Consider the following 25,634-nt stretch of genomic DNA (forward strand, 5'->3'; position numbering starts at 1 on the left):
ATACTATATGACATAATTATAAATTCAAGAATATATGATATTATTATTTTAAGTGTACTAACAAAGTAGAGTATAAAATGTATATGTTATCACTATAAATATTTATATATAATCAATACATTATTTACTATTTATTTTATTACTTTTTTGAAGAGTTAATAATAATTAAAAATGAATAATGAAGTAACAATGTATAAAATTCATACATAATTATTACATACATTTTTATCTCAATGTAATATACATGATTGTATACTCCCTTTCTATTTTTACATACCATTACTAATCACATATTACCATATGTGAAAAATATTTATTTATTTGCATATAATTCACTCACACTTGTAAGTCAAAGTGCATTATATCTTGAAATGTGCCATAAATATTAATCCAACCATTCTGATTTTAATTATTTTTTAACAAAATAATATTAAAAAATTTCAGACACTCTATCCCTTATATTCTAGTACTCGAGGTTTCAGTACCGAAGAGGAACCTAGCATGTATAAATCATGTCGTAATAATTTATGCTAGTTGAATATAGATATGTTGTTCTAGTTTATATGTTCTCTAGCACCAACTAAATTATGACTTGTCCATTAAAAGTTTTAAATTTTAACACTTTATTATTGCTATTGGTTTTGTATCATTATCACTCTAACGATACAACATATGAGACAAGATCGAGGTACAGTGAAGTTACATGAGAATGGTGAGTAATTGAGTACTAGTCCCCACATAGAGTGAAAGAAAGAAGAGAAATGGGTCCCATTTTCCTTTTTCATTCACCAATATCCAAATCTATATAAAGCACTTGCAATGCATTAGTTAACTCAACTCACCTATCAAACCAACACTCTTATACAATAAGAGACTCTCAAAAAGTAGCAAAATAAAAAGACACTATATACAAAACAGAAAATATTTCTTCTTCTATAGAAAGACAACATTGCTTATATAGAAACATAGCATTTTTTGTTATGTTTGGTTCAAGAATTGTGATGGAGAGTTTAATGTCTAGGAGAAATTTTCATATGGTGTTGCTGTTATTGTTTTTTTGGGTTTGTTATGTCACAGCCTCTGTTACTTATGATCATAAAGCCATTATGATTAATGGGCAGAGAAGAATTTTGATCTCTGGTTCCATTCACTATCCAAGAAGCACACCTCAGGTAATTTTATGTTCATCAAAATTTTGTTTTCTTAATCATTTTTTTTATAGTTATATTTTTTTACCATGCATGCATGGTTAATTTTGATAATTTTTGATTAGTTTTTTATATGTACTATAGTCTATAAGTACAAATTTGTATTATAAAGTAATTTATACACAAAATGAGTGATATTTTCATGTTGCAGATGTGGCCAGACCTTATTCAAAAGGCCAAAGATGGAGGGCTTGATGTTATAGAGACTTATGTGTTCTGGAATGGACATGAACCTTCTCCTGGAAAAGTAATATAAATGTTTTTTTTTTCTTCATTGATTTATTATTATCTAAAATGGGGTGATTTTTTTTTTACTGGTAAGAAAATTCCAAGGGAAACTCATGTACATTTTTTCAATGTTGAAAATTTTCAGTATTATTTTGAGGATAGGTTTGACCTTGTTGGGTTCATAAAGTTGGTTCAGCAAGCTGGTCTATTTGTTCATCTCAGGATTGGTCCTTTCATATGTGCTGAATGGAACTTTGGGTAATGATTTTAATAATATCTATATACTTTTCTTATACTAAGATGAAAATTCTAATAGAAAAGAGAAAATCATTCTTATAAATCACTCAAAGGTTACACTTTTCTATGTTTTCTCTCTGTTTATGATTCAGAGGATTTCCTGTTTGGCTCAAATATGTTCCTGGTATTGCTTTCAGAACAGACAATGAGCCTTTCAAGGTTTGATTTTTTTTCAATTTTGTATATCATTAATTATGATGATTTATATATTATTCTTATTATTTCATTGGTTATATCATTCAATGAATTTTTAAAGTTACCATTAAATTTTGTCATGATGGGTATTATGTATAGGAGGCAATGCAAAAATTCACTGAGAAGATTGTAAATATAATGAAAGCAGAGAAGTTGTTTCAATCCCAGGGAGGTCCAATAATTCTGTCTCAGGTACATAAATAAGATTTATTGGTTCCAGTTTTGTATTTTTTTTACTATCATGATTATTTTTTGAATAATCAATGACGATAAAACATGAAGAGTAGATAATACAATAACAATATATAAAACTCGTATATTATTAGTTATCAACGATGATACTTTATTGATTTTAAAAATAATGGAATTGAATATGACAGATAGAGAATGAGTATGGACCAGTGGAATGGGAAATTGGTGCTCCTGGAAAAGCTTATACCAAATGGGCTGCTCAAATGGCTGTAGGTCTAGATACTGGTGTCCCATGGGTTATGTGCAAGCAAGAAGATGCACCTGATCCTATTGTAAGATACTTATCCCTCATACTATTGGTAACTAATGTCTTTCGGGATGTGTGGTTGTCCCTCTAACGATAACAAGTGTCGCTATCAGAAATTAAAATTTTGACCTTTTGGTCTATCTGGAGATCTAGTGGGCCTTATACTAGTAGACCAACGCCTCACATAAACAAATTTTGTTCATTTGTTTTTTTTTTTTTGCTTTTCTTTCTGTCTTTTTCCTCACAAAATATGTGTTTTCTGCTGTGTTAAATTTATGTGAGACAATGGTGGTGGGGTTCATAACAATGTTGTGCTTAGTTTGGTTAGGTTAAGGTTGTTTCTTTAACTTTAAGATATTAGTTTTCTGTTGTCAATGTTGTGCTGATTTTGGATAAGGTTTCTCTCTCTATTATTTTATCCACTTTTTCTCCTGCTTCTAGATTGTTCTATTATTATTGTAATTGGAATATTGAGAAAGTGCCAAGATTTGGTTTCAATTCAACATTTTTATGAGGGAACATACCAAAAAATTGTATATCTGATCTATATTTTACTACCTTGAATCTTTGTATATCTGATCTATATTTACTGATTGGAATTAATATAGATTGATACCTGCAATGGATTTTACTGTGAAAACTTCACTCCAAACAAGAACTACAAACCCAAATTGTGGACAGAAAATTGGACTGGCTGGTATGTCATAAAAATGCTACCTTGTTGAGTGAAAAATAGTTCATTTAGATCCAATATTTAGTGTTATGTTTCAACTTCTATAGGTACACTGCTTTTGGTGGTGCAACCCCTTATAGACCAGCAGAAGATATAGCATTTTCAGTTGCCAGATTCATTCAGAATCGCGGCTCACTCTTTAACTACTATATGGTATGTTGGAACTTTGAAGTTTGCATATGTTATCCATCAACTGTGAATATTTCACACGAGTTCATGTTTTAGAAATTTTGGTTTGAGTCTAATATGTCAATTTTTTCGAGTTCAGTATCATGGAGGAACTAACTTTGGCCGGACATCGAATGGCCTCTTCGTTGCCACAAGTTATGACTATGATGCTCCCATTGATGAATATGGTATGTAGTAGGGTTATAATTGTTTACATGCTTTGGATGATGACATTCATACATTTAGGACCTGGTTGTTTAGGCTTAAAAGTTAGAATAAGTGCACTTTTAGAAGCCAAAAGATATAGTTTCTCATTAAAGCTGATTTTGAGGGTTGTTTTTTTACAGCTTTTGCTGTTTAGTATAAGTCTAACTAAATAGGTATATATACTTCATAAGTAACTTATGTTTATTAAAAATCACTTTTTTTGTGAAAAAAGTCTAACCAGACTGTTAAACTCTTCAAGATTTATGTAGACGGATAAAAAACAGTGGCCCAGTGCATGAGGGTCCGTAAGCAGAGAGACTGTTTCCGAGATCTGAACCCATAACCTTATGGTCACTAAGCAACAAGCTTAATGTTGTGTCAAACTCACCCTCAAAGTTTTCTGTAGACCGATGTTCGAGCAAAAAGGGGTTTTTATATTTCCCAGCTAAGGGCATATATTCACTTTAGGCATCATATTGGTAAAGATAACATACAATTTTGCCTTAGTCTGAAGCTTTTTCAACTATACTATTATACCAGGACTTCTAAATGAACCAAAATGGGGGCATCTGAGAGAATTACATAGAGCAATAAAACAATGCGAGTCGGCTTTAGTGTCGGTGGATCCCACAGTGTCATGGCCTGGAAAAAACCTTGAGGTAAAGTCTCTTAGTTTATGAAGAAAATCAATAGAACTGCTTCTGTGTTGAAAATTCATCTGATTTATTTTGTTAATATAATCTTAGGTACATTTGTACAAGACAGAGTCTGCCTGTGCTGCATTTCTTGCAAATTATAACACCGACTATTCAACGCAAGTTAAATTCGGAAATGGACAATATGATCTACCACCTTGGTCTATCAGTATTCTTCCTGACTGCAAAACTGAAGTTTTCAACACTGCAAAGGTAACACAACACACTTAACACAAGAGTGCTGAAATGCATTTTTCATTTTCATTCTTGTTTAATAGCAGAATCTATGATGAAGTTATACCGAAATATTTCCTTAAGAAACTGGAAACGTCTTGCTCAAACTGTTCTTGAAGGACTTGCAATGATTTATATTGTGCTCTAATAAGAAATCCTTTATATTTAGCATGTTAAGATTTTTTTCATGTGCAAATAGTCTTAACTCTCTGCCAATTTTATGCAGGTTAATTCCCCGAGATTACATAGGAAAATGACTCCAGTAAACAGTGCATTTGCTTGGCAGTCATACAATGAAGAACCTGCATCATCAAGCGAAAATGATCCCGTCACAGGATATGCACTATGGGAGCAGGTTGGCGTGACCCGCGATTCTTCCGATTATTTGTGGTACCTGACAGAGTAAGCATCTTTCAACTTATCACACTTCTTACATACAAATAATTGGAATTTCATCTTCTGATACTTAAAAAGCTATATATCATTTCTCTATCTAATCGATATCGATATTTCTTTCTCAGTGTCAACATTGGTCCTAATGATATAAAGGATGGGAAATGGCCTGTTCTGACAGCAATGTCAGCAGGTCATGTTCTGAATGTTTTCATCAATGGTCAATATGCAGGTGAATAATATTAGAATTTATGCGATTTTTTTCGAATCATTCTTTCTATAATAAACTTCATTTCACTTATTCATATGCTGTATTAATTCAGGAACTGCATATGGGAGTCTAGATGATCCTAGATTAACATTTAGTCAAAGTGTGAATCTGAGAGTTGGCAATAACAAGATTTCTTTACTTAGTGTTTCCGTTGGTCTCGCGGTTAGTCTATCTTTTCACGATATCTGTCATTTATGAAACATTTCGTAATTTGCAGACGAGTAATGTTTTCGTTTTACTTTGTTCAATTAAAACCAGAATGTTGGTACTCACTTTGAGACATGGAATACTGGAGTGCTTGGTCCAGTCACACTGACAGGTCTAAGTAGCGGAACATGGGATCTTTCGAAGCAAAAATGGTCTTACAAGGTTTGTTATGTAGTACATTTCATTGCTTTGTAGCATCATTGAAGGTTTTAGAATAATAGTATGTGTATATTTCCGAAAATAAAATAACAGATACTGAGGTGAAAACTAAACAATCAGATTCAAATTGTTGCTAGACGTAACAACGTGAAGATCTAATGAAGCAAAAATTCGTGAAAAGCATGTCGTGTTTGAGTCAGATTTCATTGAAGATTGTTAATGATTGTCGCCTCCTATTATATCGTTAGATTGAAAATTGTGTAAAAGATACGATGTTTACGAAATATATGAAATATCCGAAAGATATGAGAGACCTGTTTTTACAATATGAAGTATGAAAGTTGTGTAAGGATACTTGCTTGGCAAGTAATTATGTACATTGTTGAGCAGGTTTTGGTGCAAAACTATCTAAAAAACTCAAAAGAGAAAACTCAAGAAAGAAATTTCATTTATTTGTTATTTATGCAATGCTTTCAGAATGCTACATTTGTAAAGATTAACACATTTGTATGTTATTTTGAAGATTGGTCTGAAAGGTGAAAGCTTGAGCCTTCATACTGAAGCTGGGAGTAACTCTGTTGAATGGGTACAAGGATCTTTAGTGGCTAAAAAACAACCTTTGGCATGGTATAAGGTAAGAATAAATTTTCAACAAAAATTTGCATTTCCGTCGTTGTCATAAGGAAAGTGTTTCACATGCGTCTCGAGTCTCGGCATCTTAGAATTTTATGGTGTGAACTAATTTTACTTTGCATACTAAAATTAAAAGTTGTCGAACTTTGTATGAATAACATTGTTGTGATCGTCACCATTGTCTGCATGTGAACCTGAGTCATTTTACGATTTATTGTTATCAGACAACTTTTAGCGCACCAGCCGGCAACGATCCGTTGGCTCTGGATTTAGGTAGCATGGGTAAGGGTGAAGTATGGGTAAATGGTCAAAGCATTGGACGCCATTGGCCTGGAAATAAAGCTCGTGGTAATTGCGGCAATTGTAATTACGCTGGAACTTATACCGATACAAAATGCTTAGCAAACTGTGGACAACCCTCCCAAAGATGGTAAGAAATTCATGCAACTTATTTTATAATAGTACACGAAGTAAATACTTCGAAGTTGTTAATTCTTATCGCGGTGTTCGGACAGGTATCATGTTCCTCGGTCATGGCTGAGATCGGGTGGTAACTACTTGGTTGTGCTAGAAGAATGGGGAGGTGATCCTAATGGAATTGCTTTGGTGAAAAGAACATAAAGTGTATTCATGTGATACAAATGTACATGTTATGTACATAGTGAAACTATTATGCTGAATATTGTTCCATATACTACATTACAGGGTTTGTGTCACAATGAACATTGAGTCCTTAAACATTGGTATAGAAGGGAAAGAGTTGAATACCCAAAATGGGTCAAAATACTACATTGTCCTAGAAATAGATTTCTTTCATTTTCTATATCAACTATTATGTAAGAACAAATTGAAAGTAATACTAATAAATAGTGATGCATTTGGATTATTTATCTTATTACATCATCACTTTTTGTTATTGATGTGCCAATAACTCTTGAATAGAGTTTATTAATGGTACCCATTTGTTGTGATTTTTTTCTGAGTTTTGCATCAAATATAAAGTTACCTTAGAAACTTATATCTTGAATTTGAAAAGCTTCTGGTGTTAGGATTAGAACTTCATCTAGTAGTTTGAAGTAGAATTGAATTGTTGATACACTTGGCCAACATATAGAGCTTTATCCAATCCCAAAATCAAAAGATAAGGTTTTTTTCATAGCAATTTTGAGTCATGTTACACATGCAAACAACTTCAAGCTACATCACTTGAGTTCTCCTATATTTCCTTGTAGATTTCCCATTATACTTAGAAGGTAATCCTAAGCAAAAAAAACACCACTTGCCCTTGATCCTATGGAGATACATCACTCCTTTATGTCTAACTACAAGAAAACACTTGATTTCTAGTGCTCAAAATCATACATAGGTAATGACCAAAATATGTGGGCAATGTTTGCTTTTTTTTGGAAGAACATCCTAAAAACATAAATTTGTTATGAGTGTAATATCTATATACTACTGATAATGCAAAGATTTATATAAAATTAGTATATTATTTATTATTCATTTATATTACTTTTATTTAAAAGTTAATTATAATTAAAAGTGAATAATATAGTGATACATCTTTTCCCATTTGTTATTATAACGGTTGTATAAAACATTTTTGACAAATTTTTAGAATCACATAACAAATTTTTAGAATCACATAACAAAATTTCTTATGGATATTTCCGGTAGAAATGTTTTATTCTATTCACAATCCAGCAAACTTTTTATCCAAAATATTTGATATTTAATTTATATGTTATAATAAATAAATTATTATACTTGTTATTTGATCAAAAGGTTCAAATACTATAACATCAACAAATTACAACTAAAATTCCAAATCAAAATCCAAATTAAATTGAACTAGTATTATACGAACCAAATCCATATTGCTACAAATATGACATTCACATTTCACGAAATCTGATTTATAATGCAAGTCCTAAATAATCATTATGATATTGTTGTTCCCCATGCACATGAGAGAATCACTATTCAAAATCTTCATGTTATTCAAATTATACACATTAGTTAATATTTTTTTTGCTAAACAAAATGTATTAAAATCCATATAAGGGGTGTTAACCCAATACAAGGGAAAGATCAAAATTTGATATTTTTAGAAGAAAGCAAAATACAAGATTTTGGGTCATTATACCAATTAGTTAATATATTAATTACTTTCAGACCTTTTCAGAAAAAGAACAACTATAAATATGATTTACAACTGACTTATGTTAAGTAGTTGTAATCAATTATGCATCCTTGAAAATGTTAAAGATAATCAATTATGTATTCTTTGTAATTGATTATTTTATTCTTCCCAAATTAGGATTCATCCTTTCTAGAAGGGAGGATTAAGAAAATCTTATTGATTATAATTTTCTTCCAACTCCGGGAAAATCATTAAAAAAAAGCTCGAATGGTACAATCCCGTCCTCACCCCATAATGAAAGGTTTCATCAACTAATAATGGAATCAATTATAAATTGCCAACAATCAGAGAGAGTAGTTCATAACTTGTGCATGTTAGTTGTTTTCTAACCCACATTTTCAGCATATTATTATATCTTTATTATTTAATAATTAACATGCTTTGTAAATATACCATATGTACAAATATTGATAGTTTACTAGTCATATAAGTCATGGATAAATTGGAGTGAATAAAATCACAAAATTATAAAAGATAAAGACCAAAAGTAATATATAGTTGGATTTAATTTGTAGTTCAAAACATCAAAACCCTCCCCTAGCAATATATAAAGCCTGGACCAAGAACATAGGGGCCCAAAAGGAAAAGAAAGGTTTCTCTTTTTGGTTATAAAATATAAATATCAATATAGTGACATAATGAAAACTTAGGAAACAAATAATCTTGCTTAGATAACTTTAGAGATTCATGTTTCTTACATGAATCCAGCAGAGAAAAAGTAGCTGTTTATTAAATGAACAAGGCATATACATAATAATCCTAGGGTGCAACTTAATAAAGTGAAAAAACATAAGGATAAGAAGAAGATATCAAACAATTAATAATATGAAAGCACTAATTGGAGAACTGTTCTAGTAATAGGCCACTACCAAGTAAATTAAATGAGACAGGTAATAACATTTACCATGAATTGTTTAAGATATATATACATCTTTCATACACAACATATGAAACTTTTCTCATGTGATAAAGATATGATAGTTTTCCAAATCGATTCTAAAATATGATACTTTATCCTTCCTCCTCAACAAAACAAAAATAGGAAAATAAAAGTTTAAAGAAGAATATAAGATGTAATTGTGTCTTTATATTGCTGTGTAACTCAATATATATACGCAAAGTTTTGATAAACACTTACCCCAATTTATGCTAATTACCTATGAGCTATTCCTAAATGTAATCTGTACAGATTCTTACAATATCTTAGCAGATATTTTAGGATAATAACTACAAAGAATACTAATAGAAAATATTACTAGATCTTTATTTTAAATAGAAAATCTCACTAAAATCTCATTATAAAAGAACTTTATTTCATAATAATCTTTCTATATTTTTCAATAAAAAATTAACTTATTGTTTAGCATTATCTAAATTATTGCTTGTAAAATATCACATTTCAGGAGGATTATCCTTCTCCAGTCATGGACATCCACCTAAAATATTATGCTTTTCTAGCTTTGCTTCAATCTTCATCATAGTAAATAGTTGGATCAAACACTATGATTATAAAAAAGAATTGAGTTTGGTAATTATTTGATCTTTCAAAATAACTTATATTCACACTATACCTCGATTGCATCATTTTAATTTATGGTTATAGTTATGGGTATGTTGTATTTATTACGAATATAGATATGTTAACCAATGTGGTTGATATGATGATACTTATGTTTTTTTTATGAAAACATGCAAAAGCTCAATATTACACCCTAAGTTGTCCTTGCTATCCTAGATATAAAACATGGTCCCACGCATGTGTTATATATTGAAGGTGTACTAAAAATAATTTTCATAAGAATTTGGGAAACTTCAAAACAACCTATTACCCTATGACTGTGACTACACCTCTAGATTCCATTCTCAAGATTTAAGTGTCCTACTACTTAGATTTTTCTTTACTATTAACTAAAGATTATGGGTCACCTAGACCATTCTGAAAAAACCCTAATGTCATTACTTAAATATGTCATCATCTATTTTATAATGTTGAGAAATTTGATTTCGTGAATCTTATCTCAAATTTTGTCTCTGTCCAATGAAAACATGTAAATTAAAAAATTTAAAATTTATTATTATTATTATTTTTGTTTCATTATCATTGGGTCAAGACAAAATTTAGGATAGGATCGAGGATAACTTATCTTTCTCAATTAGTAATGAATACGGAGGGATAGAATTCTCTTAATCATCTATCCTTAAACTTTTAATGTGATATTTGCAACAACAAAAAAGGAAAAGCAGGATCATTATGATAAAGAAGTTGGACATGTAAAGTTAAAGAAATGTTGTCCAAAGATGAATATGATAGGAGTCATAATTTTTGAGAAAGAATGATTAAAGTACATCCAACTGAATAAACAGAAAAGTCATAAGATTTGGGGTTTAGTGGTATGTATATTATATGAGAACTTCTACAACTTCCATTGGTTAAAGAAGAAAAGTAAGACACCAAATGTGCTTTACATTCTCAATTGATTGTTTTCATTTTGTTTGAATCCAATTGGTGAATAAATCAGTTCTCTTGCTACTATGCACATAGGACTAGGAGTCAAATAATGATAAATAATGGCTCAACCTTAAGTTACTTATTTGGTTCAATGGTCCTACTAATCATGTTCAACCAAACCAAAGGCCAAAACCAATGGTGCCTAGAATTTAATTGGATAGTTGACATATCAACTTTATTTTTTTTGTTTATACAACATAATTTGCAGTCGAATATAACTTCCTCATCCCAAGATCGTCAGATCGGGACATGTCTCAAGACTCAATAAATACTTACTAAAATATTTTAGTTATGAAGGAGATTTTAGTTATGATTAAGGCAAAAGGAGTCATGTTTTAGTAATCTACATGTTGGATTAGCCATTAAGTAGGGAAACAATGGTAGATTCTCATTTGTTAATTTATTGTATAAGACAATGAGAAGATGACAAATTGGTCTATGATATGCAATCATCAAATGGGTGATTGAAGCCCACAAGAGGCAAAATTTGAGAGCAAGTGGGCCATTTCAGTTTTCTCTTCTTCTTTTCTTTACTTATTGTTTCATTTAAAAAAGGAGTGGTGAGTTAAAAAGTTGAAATGAGGAAATGGGTGAGCCTTTGGAAACCTTACAATAATAGAGTTACTTTACATAACACTTGATTTGACCACACTTACCAAACTTATATTCTTACATAATCTATAATCATTATCAAGCAAACTCATAGAGTTATTGGCTGAATTTTAGTGACCCAAAACCACAAATTGTAATTCCATGTGTGGTTGATGTTTTGGTATGAAAAAAATGAAGGAAGATGAAGGAGTATAACCATATGTGGTCCTTTATGGCCAACTTACAAGTATAACCATCCAACTCTTATAGAAAAAAAATTATTCATATATATATAGTTGCGTTTTGTTGCAACTGTGAGTCATTCAGAGTCGTTTGTATCCAATGTCATGTGTGTTAAGAACTCAATCATTTGCGTCCATGTCTAATAACTTTTGCGTCCAACGCAAAGTTATCATAGTCCAATGACATAATCCATGACAACATTTGTCAATATTAATTATTTTTGGAATGTGTATAAAAAATAAAATAAAGAAGATATAAACTAAGTTGAAGAAAATGATAAATTTTTATATGATGTTCAAATATTACATACCTATACTTTTATTTTACCATCTTTACTTGATGTGAGGTGATATGATGCAATCATATGTAGCTTGTGCTGCTATTTGGTGCTTCTTGTAGACACTAGTCTTATTATTTGTCACAGCAAGTAAACTCAAGCAAACACCATTGAAGTATCAAGCATGATGAATTTTCTTTGTATAGAAAATCTTAGTCATCCATTGCATTAAATTGGACGACTTAGATTAATAATTATATTCTTTTGAAATCGAAAATTAAGTTGTCTGATTTTAATATAACATCTCAAATTTGTTAAAGTTATCGAAGTCTATGAATCGCCATTTTCGTAGACACATCTGATGGTTATAAGCATCTACAATTATGTCTCATTGTTAAAGGACATTTTGGGTATTGGTCTGATAGACAGCAACTAGTCATGGGGGACAAGAGAGGTGAAAAAATTGGACCCTACAATTGGTGACTCTATTCATTTTTTCATTTTCATGTGATTCACACACATTTATCCAGCTCATTTATTGTCCAAAGTTTTCAGAGGTCTAATCTAACTCATAGTGGAATGTCTTTTGAGTTTTATATGCTTTCAATGAAATAAGTAAATAAATATTAGAGATATAAGATTATAGAGGTCTAGCAATGGTTTTATTTATGGCATAGGGATGATTTTTATGAGTTATATTTTTATACTTGAACACCAAATGTGAGAGTTGGTGGCTCTAAGAGTTGAGACAATGGATAGTAGAGTAATTCATGATTTTGTTCATAATTACTTGCCTTGGTACTAGTTTGAGTTGTCTAACCCTAATGAGGCGTTGTAGGAACTCCGGCCTATATCTGATAACTCACTTCAGGTCCATTTGTGATTTAAGTTCTGGAGGAGGAAAAAGGAAATAGAATGTTTGAAAATCATCTCACAAATGTATTTTATAACTCTGAAAGCTTCATAACCCTTAGAGACTATTTGCGAGTTGGTCATTGGAGGCAATGGAAGGAATGAGAAGACTTTAGAATCATGAAATACACTTGTGAGATGATTCTCAAACCTTCTTTATCTTCTTTCCCATTTAAAAACTAACTCGAAAACAAACCTTTAAGGACCTATAATTATGGTGTACTCAACCTACTTACTCAGTCCACAACATATCCATTTATATGCAACACCTTGTGAAAATGGTATTTTAGGCTAGAAGCATAAACAACTTACATAAGGAGTGAATAATAATCTATATACATGCAAATGTTTCTGAAAAAAATGCAAATAGTTAAGCTTACCATTCATGTAAATGTTCATTTTGTCTAATGTTGAAGTCCAAGTAATTTACCATGTTAATTATAGAAGCTGAATACCAAATGAAGGACACATGCACATTGATTGAGGTAGCATCTAAAGTTTTGAGTAGAGTTAGTACATGGAAAAGAAAAGGACATAGGACTAAACAGTTGACAAGCCATATTTCATTTCATAGAATGAGTGACTAGGAGGATTCCATGCTGGAAACAACCGGTTTTAGTGGATCCTGTCCTTTCACACTAGCTAGAAAACACACATGTAGGTAGAATCCAATACTTTCTTGTTGTAAAACATTATTAATTTCAGTAAAAATATCATCTACTAAGATCAAATGAAAAGAAAACTACACTCATACAATAAAGGAAAATAAATATATGGGGGGTGGGGATTACTTCAAGCATTTCAGCTATTTTCCGGTTTGTTTGCGAGTTAGATTTTAGAGGAAAATAGAAGGATTCTGAGTCATCTCAACAATGTATTTGATGATTGTCAATTCCTTTCCCTCCAAAAATCAACTCCCAAACAGACTTTTCTGTTTGCGAGTTGATTTTTGGAGGGGAAGAAAAGGAAAGAAAAGGGTTGGGAGTCCTTACAAGTGTATTTCATGGCTCTAAAGCTCTTCCCCTTCCCTCCCTTACCTTCCGTCCAACTCCCAAACTAACCCTAAGGGTCTCTTTGTAAGTTGATTTTTGAAAGGGAAGAAAGGGAAATATAAGATTTGAGAGTCATCTTACAAACATAGTAGTTAAACTCTTGATTTAACTCGTAGAATCGGTAGATCTTACGAGTTTTCAAGAGCTACCGAGTCACGTGCCCATTTTGAATGCGATGTCACCACCGTTGGTGAGATCGTCGAGGAAGATCGTAGGATCCTAAAATCGCCCAAGATCTTATGAGTTTATGTTTTGATGGCAAATGTCACAAATTGTAAAATCTCAATCTTCAAAACCCATATAGAGGGGGGAAACTCATGCCCGGTGTTCTTTTCTTTGAAAAAATTCTCACTCTCTCTTCTTTGAACAAAATATGCTATGTGTAGATGTTCTTTTTTATTCTCTCTCTCCTTTTGTTGTGCTATCTCTACACAGTAGCCATGCCTCTGAACATATATGCTTCCTTATATATGTGTGTGGTGTTACTTTAATATGCATATATTTTGATGTTTAAGTTTAAGTTTTATGAAGTGCTACTTGTTAATTTATTATTTATAGCAATAAAAAAAGCTAATGTTTTTATTATTTTGTATATATGTATATATAAAAAAATTTAATGATAGGATCTTACAATCCGTGTTACGATCACACGATTTACGTTTTCATTTACTCATTCTGATCTTACGTAAGATCTCGATTTTTTCAACTATGCTTACAAGTTATTTCATGGCTCAAAAGCCTTCCCCTTCTATCCCTTATCATCCAAAAATTGAACTCTCAAACAGATGGAAACAAAGATGTTTAAGATGAAAATGGGAATACTATCATTGAGATAAATGTTCAAAATTTCAAAAGGGTACTAACAAAAAATAATAACAACAATCCTAGTTAATAATCCCAACACAGTGATAATGTTGAAGAAGCCTATTAGCTTCTCTGAGACCACTGAAGTAAGCACCATGAGTTGTAGAATAATGAGTTCTGTGAGTTGCTTCTCCTGCAAACAAAATTTGCAGTGGAAATGAAGCATGAGGCTGAAAATTGTTATCTTTTGGCAATGGCTCAGCCATTATATCTAAATCATCACCACTTGATCCTACAGCAACATAACTATATGACCCTAAAAACAAAGGGTCAGTACCCCATTTACTCTTCAACACTTTACAAAACTTGACTTCATTTTGATGAGACTTTTTATCAGAATTGTAATGTGAAAGAAAGGTTGAAAATGTTGCTGAAGTTCCATTGAGGATCTCTTCATCATTGAGTGACTCAAGTGCTAATGCTTCTTCACCAGCAAACCAAGATAAGAGGACACTAGAGTTCTTATAAATAGGAAAAAGGGTAGCTGTTCTTCTCATCCACCATGGTATTTTCTTGTTCCTAACCTCAGATTGAGGTGAATGAAAAACCATTTGCAAGAATGGAAAGTGCTGTTTCTCATGTTGTGTATTTTGACTCAATTGCATAAACAACTTGTTAACAACACCAAAACCAAGCCTTGAAATTGCTTCAGCCTTGAAAGGTGGAAGTGAAGGACAGAAAAACATACCTGAATCTTCACCATCATCATCACCATCATCATTATTAATAGCAGCTTTTAGCACCCCTAGTGAAACAGTGATAATTACATGATCAGCATGCATCACAGAACCATCACAAAAATGCAACTTCACAGGCCTAAAACAACAACCATTAACCAAAACTTTCATCTCAAAATCTTCATCTTTCTGTGGCTGCCACTCAATCTTTGTAACTTTCCTACCTAACTGAACTACCCCAAGTGGTAGCACAGAAGCTAAGGATTCAATGATGCTCAAGTACCCTTTAGCAATAGTGATTTCTTCACCTGGAAACATTATGTACTCACTCTCAGCACCATAATCTAGACTCAACAAATCACCAGCTGATGTATAAGTCCTTTGAGTATTCTCATGCATTGCAAAAACACCTTCTTCAATCAATTTCCTACTCCAATTCCCATACCCTTTAACCTCCTCTTTCACTGAACCAAAATAAGCACCAAGTCCTTCTCTAAGAAAAGAACCAACACTAACATTGTTCCATGACCCAACACCAAGTTCTCCATTTGAAGCACTAGTATCTTTCTCCTTCCCTTGACAATGGTTCATCAAGTTCTTGAAAACCATTGAAACAGGCTCAACAACTGAAGGGTCAAGTTGGTATCCACCTTCAGCAATGGTTATAGTGCTATTCTCATAAGAGTTTCCATCCATGCACTCCCAAGGTTTATCAGAATGAAGTGAATGGTTTTGTTGAGCAATCTTGTGAATTGGGCTGCCACCAATTCCATGGATCCAAGTAGCACCCATCTCAATTCTATCACCACCAAATTGTGAAGTGTTGATTCTACCACCAATTCTTGTTCCACCTTCAACAACACAAAGATCAAACAAGTCCCTTGAACATGTAGCAGTGTAGAGTTTGTTGGCTGCTGTTAGACCTGCCATTCCTGCACCAATGATCACAATCTTTGGTTTCTTGGCCACCATTGTTGATATGGTTAACTAGTTTAGATAAGAGTTTAGCTATGTTTGTGAAACACTACAAAGGAGAGAAGAAGAATAAGACAATCTCATTCACTGTGGGAAAAAACAAAAGAACACAAGAGTGTAATACAATACAAGTGGTGTGAAGGTGAGAAACTGAGAACTGAAGATTGAGTTACTCACAATGAATTTATAACTAGGCTCTGTGCTTTTTGAACTCAATGGCTTCTTTCTTCGACATTTTTCTTTTAGGGAAGTTAATCGAGTTTCATGCACGCTAAGGTTGATAGTTAGTGATCATAAGATTACGAGTTTAAGTCCTGGAAATAACTTATCTATATTTAGGCTGTATATATTTATCTTCCCTAAATTCTATTAAGTAAGAGTCTCCGCCGATTTTTTACATTAATTATTTTCATATATATTGTACTATGAAATTTTTAGGTATAATTTACTTCAATTTTGGCACTCAATTAATGTACCAAAATTTTTGCCTCAATTACATTCAGATTTTATGAGTATAAGGTAATGTGAGGGGGCATATACTAAGAAATGTTCAATAAGTATTTTTTATTATTTATCATATATTCATTTAGTTTTCAACATAGTACTAAAATTTATTTTGTCTCATTTTTATATTATGAATATATTCATATATAAATATTAATGTTTTGTTAATAAATAGAATTATGGTAGAACATTATGTTATCATTATTTGATCCATGTGTCTAATTATATACTATGAAAATATGATTTGGTTGTTATTATTTATCAATACTACTATATAAAAGATAAAATCATCAACCGTTTCAAAACCTACATTTTTTTTTCATTGTTGCCTAAATAAATCTTAAAAATTATACTTCTACATCACTATATAGTTTTGTATGATTAAAAAAAGGAAAGACGTATCAAACATAAATGGCCTAAAATGAAATTGGTGTCTCTTCAATAAAACCCTACACTGCCATAAATGCCCACGAGTGAGTAATAATTAGGAGACAATCACTTAGCACTAGGCTACATAGCTATATGAAGTTATTATCCTATGGTCAGGTTTGGAGAAAAAAACAAAATAAAATGCATGATGACAAGAAAAAAATGTGAAAAATAAAACCTAATAAAAAGACAAATGAAAATGATATATCATCTTATAAATTCTCATATATCAAAGGAAAATAACAATTAATGCATAAGTGAAATATACCTATTTCTTATAAATATGATGATTTTGTAAGAGAATATATATTTCTCAAATAAAAAGTAATATAATGCCTTTTACCAACCTCACATGTAAAATGGGTCAGAGATGACCCACTTACTGTACAAGTCAATGGTCCTGATCCACTCATACGAGGACACCGTACAAATCTAATTACTGTAATTGTAATCAAATCACTGCACACATACTCCTATTTTTGTCCTTATTATTTTATAGGATTTTGTTAAGTTGATATATCTCATTAGAGTATTAGACAATGATATATTTAGATAAATCAAAAGTTATATTTTTTTATTTTTTATTAAAGGTATCCTCTCACCTTTTTGGGACAATGAACTAATCACTTTTGGGGTATGTGATTGTTCCTCCTAATAAGTTTCGATCTCCGGAATCGAATCATTAATCTTTCCGTCATTTTAGAGATCTTGAGTATTTAACAAAATCCTACTCATAAAAGATCTTTTTGTAATAAATCTTCTTTGCATTATTGGTTTATTTATGTATTTCTCAATTAATGTAGTAGATTATAAATATAATAAAAATAATAAGTGCGAGATAATATATTAATGCAGGAGTATATAAGGAATATGGCTTGAAAATATTCTGATTTATCTTGTCTATTTTGATAAAAACATGTTTTCATTTCTCTGTGATTTTTAGAAGTTCAGAAGTGCAATAATTGTTATTTTTTAATATTTTTCTTTATTTAATACTGTGTTTCTTAGAAAAATTAGTATTCTACATTTTAAGAATGTTAAGTATATTTACTTTGTTTATAATAAATTCCTTACCTATACGTAAGAAGTTACATTTTTCCGTCATACAAAAAAAGTTTCTTAAGACATGCAACATGATAAAAGATGGTTATTGGTAGAGGTGAGTAGGACCTTGCCCTATCCACTCATCTGATTTGTCTTGATTATGATTGGATTCAAATAAGATCAGGTCTCATCGAGTCTATAATTGGGTTCGAGTTCAAAAATTAGACTCAAACAATATTTAGGGTCGGATAAGTGACAAACATAACTCGGTTCGACCAGTTTCATTGTCACTTACTTATCAGTGTTGTATTTGTCTCTATTCAATTGTATATAAAGTAATAATATATATTTGATCGAAAGTTTAATTGATTCTCTATTTTCATCATATATACATGATTAACAACATATATAAATTATTTGATATGTCAAATTTTATATCCATAATAATAAGCAAAATATTGAGAAGACTTTATCCAGAAGATGAATGCATTATATTTAATCGGGTCTAGGTTAAATTCGGATTTAAAGATTGTATAAGTTGATATTTAGGGTCGGGTTAACATTAGGTTTAAGGCTGGATCTGGGTTTAAAAAATAATCCTATCAACATTTATGATCGAGTAATGGACAAATCTTATTTAACCCAACTCGATCTATGCTCACCCCTAGTTGGAGGAACTCCACATTGGGGCATGTGTCCTCACAAAGTCTCAATATATGGTTGTATTATATTTAATAAATTTATATCCCATTTCTATAGATAAAAAGATTAAAAATTATAAACCTTTTATTTTATATCTATCAATTTCAAAGCCAATTAAAAGACAATTTTTATATCACTTGTTGTTATTGGTAAAAAGTACTATCATTATAGATTTTTGGACATAATTTTCATTTTTTTGGGGTACACATTGTGTTTTTTCGGTACACGTATTTTTCATTTGGTAAAGGTTGAAGAGTCCTTAACTCACGATAATAATTAATATATTTATGCTAAAATTTTGTGTTGTATTGCCTCCATAACCTGGTTTTTGTGGATTTGTGATTGTATATAACACACGCTAAAAATTTCATTTATATTTCTTTAATATTGTTTTTAGGAAACTTTTTAATACTGCCCTTATTTTTAATTTTAAAAAAAGTATATATAAATATACAACTTTATTTTATTAAACAATATTTTTTATGCGTGCTTACTGTAAATTAAGAAAATATAATACTAAATGTTTTAATAAATTAATGAAAAATATAATGTTATAAGTGTAATCTCATTCATAAGATTCTTAAAAGATTTTATTATATTTACATTTGGATCACCAAGACTTAAATTAAGATCCATAAGACTATTTCAGTATTGTTAAGACTCTTATATAACTTACATAATATAATATAAAATTTTAAATAAAGTATTTAGAATATAGATAATATGATGCGTGATAACTAATAAGGTGAGTGGTAGACAATTATGATAAGAGCCTTAAGGAAAAATATTTAAAATAAATAACTCTAAGATTAAGACTATACTTAACACTCATCACATTGTATGTAAGACTAAGTCATAATATAAAGTAAAACTCTGTGAAAACTATTGAGACAATGAGGATTTTGTCACATACATTTTGATAATTAAGACTCTCCTCCACATTGTTAAGACTTTTATAAAATTAAATATAATATTATCTAGAATTTTAAAATAAAATATTTATATATAAATATGTGATGTATAAAAAAAAGTATAATTTAATATTCTACTTATTCCTAAAAATCATATTACATATAAGTCCAAAGTTTTAACTTTTTAAGAAAATAGATGGAGATGTTCGGATTAGGGATGATATGGTTAAGGGATATACATAATTTGAGTCAATACTATATGATTGCTCTCCACATTGACCCTATTTCTACTCATTATGTTGGACATTTATCGATATGTGATTGGTCTACTTTTATGACTTTTTTTGTTGCTGAAAAATATATTTGTTTAAAAAATTAAAATATTCTTTGTAACATAAAGTAGATTTATATTTAAAATTTTAAATAAATCAATGATTCAGTGGGGTAGTATCCAATTCCAAGCTTTAATTTTCTCTTTGATTTCATTGAACGATGATCATTCATGTTGGACACTTATCGATCCGTGATTGGTTTTTTTTGTATGCTTGGTCTATTATGAGGTTTGTTTTTTCCGAAACTTATTATTTTTCTTTTATAGTTTGTTAATAAATATGTTGTTTATCATTATTCAAAATTTCTTGACTTCAAGTGGTGGAGATAGTACCAACAAATCATTAGTTTAATCATATAAAATGTTACACTATCATAAAAATTCAAGTGTGAAGTCTTACCTTGGATATGCGGGAGAAATGAAAAAGTTTATAAGTATGAAAGACCCATGAAACTAATAGCTTAAGGTTTTGGTTCAAGACGTAGTGTCTCACTTGTGGCTCTCCACTTTTCCCATACTCTGGTAACAATGGAACTTCATGGTGGTTGGAGACTCCCCGGTCGTAGTCTGGTCCAACAAGTGGTATCAGAGCCAATATTTCAGCTGAGACATGTGGACTTAAGAGGAAGTAGACCAGAAAGTGTGTGGTACCCACACTTTAGGGGGAAATTGTTGGGTTTATTCAAGTGTAAAGTCCTACATTGGATATGCGAGGAGGAGTTAAAGAGTTTATAAGTAGAAAAGACCCTTGAAACTAATGTCTTAAGGTTTTGGTTCAAGACGTGATGTCTCACTTGGTGCTCTCCACTCTTCCTATATCCAATAACAATAGAACTTGTAAGAACGAGGTTGCAACTAAGAGGGGGTGAATTAGTTGACTTAAAAATTATGGTCACTTTTTCTGTAAAAACAAGAGTTAACGTGCAGCGGAAAATATATGCAGAAAATAAAAAAGAATAAATCAAAGAGATAAGGGAGAAGAGAGTACACAATGATTTTATATTAGTTCACATTCTTGTCCACCGAAGGCTACGTCTAGTACTCTTGTATCACAAGAGATTTCTTCACTAAGAATTATGAATTTTAATTACAATATCTCACCCTGAGATTTCTATGTACCTTACACACTCCCTAATTCTTATTTACTCTTGGAAAACGAAAACACCTTTCCAAGTGATTCTAATCCCCTTTCTTTTCACACCCCGTGAAAGAAAGTATTCTCCAACAATATTGAAGAATGTACAACAATGGCATATTGCCTTTACAAGTTTGAAAGTAGTATAACTTGCAATCCAATCAACTCTTCAAGTATACTAAATAATAATGCTCTTTTAGAAAACTTTGAAACACTTCTAAGCAACTTCAGAAAAATAACTTTTGAAAGTTTTGAGTGCTAGTTGCAAAAAGTGTAGAGAAATAACTTCAGAATAAGTTTAAGAGCTTTTGGAAATTTTATAAGAGTTGTGTATTGTTGTGTGTTTGTGTTGTGAGAGTTAGAGCCTTTATATAGACTTTCCAAATACCCATGGTGCCTTTCTGAAAGTGTAGGAGTTGTTTGAAGTGAAGAGATTTCGTTTGGAGTGAAAACATTTCATTTTGAAATCTGAAAACTCATGCAACAACTCTCAGTAATTGATTACTGATAGTGGATAATCGATTACCCAAACTCTCTGTCCACTATTCTTTTAAAAATGAATTAGAGTAATCGATTACACCATTTGGGTAATCGGTTACTCAACTTTTTCAAAACTGGTAATCTGTTACTCAAAGACAGTAATGGATTACTCTGAACAGTTTTAAGTTGGATAAATCTTTTTCTCACACATGTAACTTGTTACTTAGATGAAGTAAAACGTTACACACTATTTTTGATAAATGTTTTAAGTATTTTTAAAGTGTTTCATTTTTCTTTAAAAATAGTTTGAGCACTACTACTTTGTATATTTAAGAGTTTTAGGATAGAATACCTATAGAGACTTAATCTAATTTTCTTGAAGCTTTAATCTTCTTTGTCTTCATAAGTATTCTTCATTTTCTTCTTTTTGGTGATGTTGGTGTCTTCATCAAAACCTTGCCAAGGTCAGGAGCAAAGATTTTCTTCACAAAACTCTCTGATGGTTGGAGGCTCCCCGGTAGTAGTCTGGTCCAACAAATCATTCCTTATTGTTAACTTATGAGGTTCCCATTATTCCATATCAGTTATCAGTCTTAGAAGTCTCATGAGTTGTTAGAATTAGATCACTTATTTTATAACCCTAAATAAATAAAATATATAATTGTATTTAATATATGATGTTCACTTTAATTAGAAACTATGAATTTCTAAGTGAAAATTTCACTCTTAAAATTGAATAATACAAGGGAGATAATTTCCATTTTTATATATAGTAAAACAAATTTAAGTTGAAAACTGCATAATTAAACTTGTGTTATAACACTAAAATGATTTTATTTTTAAAAAAATCATATATATATATATATATATATAATATAAAAATACAACAATCTAAAAAATGAAACTCATGAAAAAAGTGACTAAGTTGATAATGATCACAAAACTAAACTACAACACCTTCATGTCATGTAAATGAAGAATTAATAACATAAAGTAGATTATTACTATTTTTGACCTATTTACAATATCTTTCCCTAGTTTTTACTTTTGTTGAGTAAGAGACATGTGATTGAGACCCATATGGATCTTACATCAATTTAACAGTGAAAGATTCACCTGAAAATGATTGTGTTGGAATGAATACAAAAGAGGTAAAAATTGGAATCATAGTTCAATTATTGTTGGGTCTCACTTTCATGTGCCTTGCTTCACAAAATTAACTTTACACATATCATGCTCTTCAAAATCCAAGCGACATGCCATAATATGTGATTTGAAAGCCATTTCCTTTGTAAGCAAGCTAGCTTATGGGGAGAGAATAATGGAAAATTTACACCACTAGTATATTTTGACTTCTTTAATTTGGTTTTGGTGTAACTTTTTGAAATATTATTGGAGTAGTACACTTTTTTACTGAACTTGTGGATAGGATGCATGAGACTTTTTTTCTCTTAAAATCGTGGGCACCATCCACAATTTCACTTTCTCTCTCTCCTAAAGTTGTGGATGGTATCCACAACTTCACTTTTTCTATTTTCTTTTCCCTAAAGTCGTGGATGGTATCCACAACTTCACTTTTTTTCCACAACTTCACTTTTTCAATTTTCTCTCCCCTAAAATCGTGGCTGTGAAACTTGAGTTGTGTGTTGTAGTGAATACTATACACGAGTACTAACGGTGTTTTGAAAGGATCTAGAGCTCTCCTCATCATTGCCCTTGTCCAAAGTGTGTAAGAGTGATTATGTCATTGCATTGGAAAAATAATATGAATAGTACGAATTTCATTATGTTTAAGTTAATTAATCAATTCGAAAAATAAACTACTACACTAAATATTTTAAGTACTTTTTAAGTGTCTTAACCAATACATTAAAATAATATTGATTACGTAAGTGCATTGGAATCTGAACGTACATGCAATTGTCATTCAACGTTTTGTGATTGAGTCTTATATAATGTGTCATAGCGTGCATGTTTTTTTATTTTTTATGACCAGAGCCATGCATTAGTCATTCAAAGTGCCTAAGAGTAATTATGTCATTGCATTGAGAAAATAATACAAACAAATTAATTTATTAATACACAAATACGAATTTAATTATGTTTAAGTTAATTAAATACACTAATACAAATTTAATTATGTTTAAGTTAATTAATCAATACATTAATACAAATTTAATTATGTTTAGTCATAGCGTGCATGCTTTTTTTTATAACCAGAGTCATGCATTAGTCATTCAAAGTATGTAAGAGTAATTATGTCATTGCATTGGGAAAATAATACGAACAAACTAATTTATTAATACACAAATACGAATTTAATTATGTTTAAGTTAATTAAATACACTAATACAAATTTAATTATGTTTAAGTTAATTAATCAATACACTAATACGAATTTAATTATGTTTAAGTTAATTTAATTATGAACCATGACAAAATGTAATACTCATTCAAATACACAGTCATTTAAAACAAATTCAAACACAACGATTTAAAACAAAATCATACACAATGACTTAATCATGTTAATGACTTTATCTCTATGATCAACAAACATTGATTTTAGCTTGTAATATGTTGTTCGGACAAGGACAAAGATGAGGAGAGCTCTAGATCCTTTCAAAATACTGTTAGTACTCGTGTATGGTATCCATAACAACACACAATTCAAGTTTCACAGCCACGATTTTAGGGGAGAGAAAATTGAAAAAGTGAAGTTGTGGATATCATTCACAACTTCGGGAGAGAAAATGGAAAAAGTGAAGTTGTGGATACCATCTACAACTTTAGAAGAGAGAAAAAGTGAAATTGTGGATGGTGTTCACAATTTTAAGAGGAAAAAGAGTCATGTACATTATATCTACGAGTTCAGTGAAAAATGCACTACTCTGGTAATATTTCAAAAGTTACACCAGAACCGTAATAAAGAAGTCAACATGCACTTGTTGTATAAATTCACCAAGAATAATAATAGATGATGTGCATTTTTATATATCTGGTGTATCAAATATTGTCTCATACATTATCTTGTGTCAATGATAATGAAATAAAGCAACAATAATAATAAAAATTTAAATTTTTTAATTATGATGTTTTCGTTGATGCGAGATAATATATGGAATATGATATCGGACAATATATCTCTCCTTTTTGTAACTTTTGTATATAGATTTTCATGATTAAAAATATTTATTTCTAAACATGGCCATGTCTAATATTTATTTCTAAATACAAAGTCGGAAACGTAATAGAAGGATATGACAAATAATGAGAATGTAACTCTCATTCCATCCCTTTATAATCATCCAAACTCCCAAACATAGCACATATATTAGATACTTAAGGAGATTTTGTTATAAACAATTACTTATTGTATAGCATTAAATAATTATTCTGAGATGATTTATCACTAAATAACTTAAGTTAACAATAAACTAAATTTATTATCGGTCCTAAATCCGCATGAAAGGTAAAAGTGTGTCGATGTGCATCGACCGAACAACCAACGTAAACATTTATCGAATATCTATAGATTGATTAGATTACACGTACATGCATGCACATTACATTAGAGATTGGCTTAGAAGAAAGTGTACTACATCATAACAGCCTGGTCTCAGTAGTATCTCAATGGAAGCATGAATCAAGATCATGGGATGCAA

At 30.7% G+C, this 25,634-nt stretch overlaps 2 protein-coding genes across 2 annotated transcripts; one reads left to right on the top strand and one right to left on the bottom strand.

Moving 5' to 3' along the window:
* Positions 829-6,751, top strand: LOC109328144 (beta-galactosidase-like). The gene is made up of 18 exons (XM_019561452.1): positions 829-1,172; positions 1,360-1,455; positions 1,582-1,694; positions 1,826-1,892; positions 2,028-2,120; positions 2,309-2,452; positions 3,036-3,124; positions 3,208-3,313; positions 3,429-3,516; positions 4,076-4,194; positions 4,282-4,443; positions 4,691-4,866; positions 4,986-5,089; positions 5,181-5,290; positions 5,387-5,497; positions 6,018-6,128; positions 6,352-6,557; positions 6,643-6,751. The coding sequence occupies exons 1-18, from the start codon at positions 981-983 to the stop codon at positions 6,746-6,748; spliced, it is 2,193 nt and encodes a 730-aa protein (XP_019416997.1). The 5' UTR covers positions 829-980; the 3' UTR covers positions 6,749-6,751.
* Positions 14,718-16,587, bottom strand: LOC109327286 (probable polyamine oxidase 5). Its single transcript, XM_019560359.1, has one exon. The coding sequence runs from the start codon at positions 16,428-16,430 to the stop codon at positions 14,802-14,804; it is 1,629 nt and encodes a 542-aa protein (XP_019415904.1). The 5' UTR covers positions 16,431-16,587; the 3' UTR covers positions 14,718-14,801.

The sequence above is a fragment of the Lupinus angustifolius genome, chromosome LG15 (assembly GCF_001865875.1).
Source record: "Lupinus angustifolius cultivar Tanjil chromosome LG15, LupAngTanjil_v1.0, whole genome shotgun sequence".
Taxonomy (NCBI): Eukaryota; Viridiplantae; Streptophyta; class Magnoliopsida; order Fabales; family Fabaceae; genus Lupinus; species Lupinus angustifolius.

What these genes read in the sequence shown, in the direction of transcription:
- LOC109327286 (XM_019560359.1), bottom strand. Translation starts at nt 16,430, where the DNA reads ATGGTGGCCAAGAAACCAAAGATTGTGATCATTGGTGCAGGAATGGCA.
- LOC109328144 (XM_019561452.1), top strand. Translation starts at nt 981, where the DNA reads ATGTTTGGTTCAAGAATTGTGATGGAGAGTTTAATGTCTAGGAGAAAT. An exon ending in ACAGAAAATTGGACTGGCTG is followed by an intron (nt 3,125 to 3,207) that starts GTATGTCATAAA and finishes CAACTTCTATAG; the next exon opens with GTACACTGCTTTTGGTGGTG. An exon ending in AAGTTTTCAACACTGCAAAG is followed by an intron (nt 4,444 to 4,690) that starts GTAACACAACAC and finishes AATTTTATGCAG; the next exon opens with GTTAATTCCCCGAGATTACA.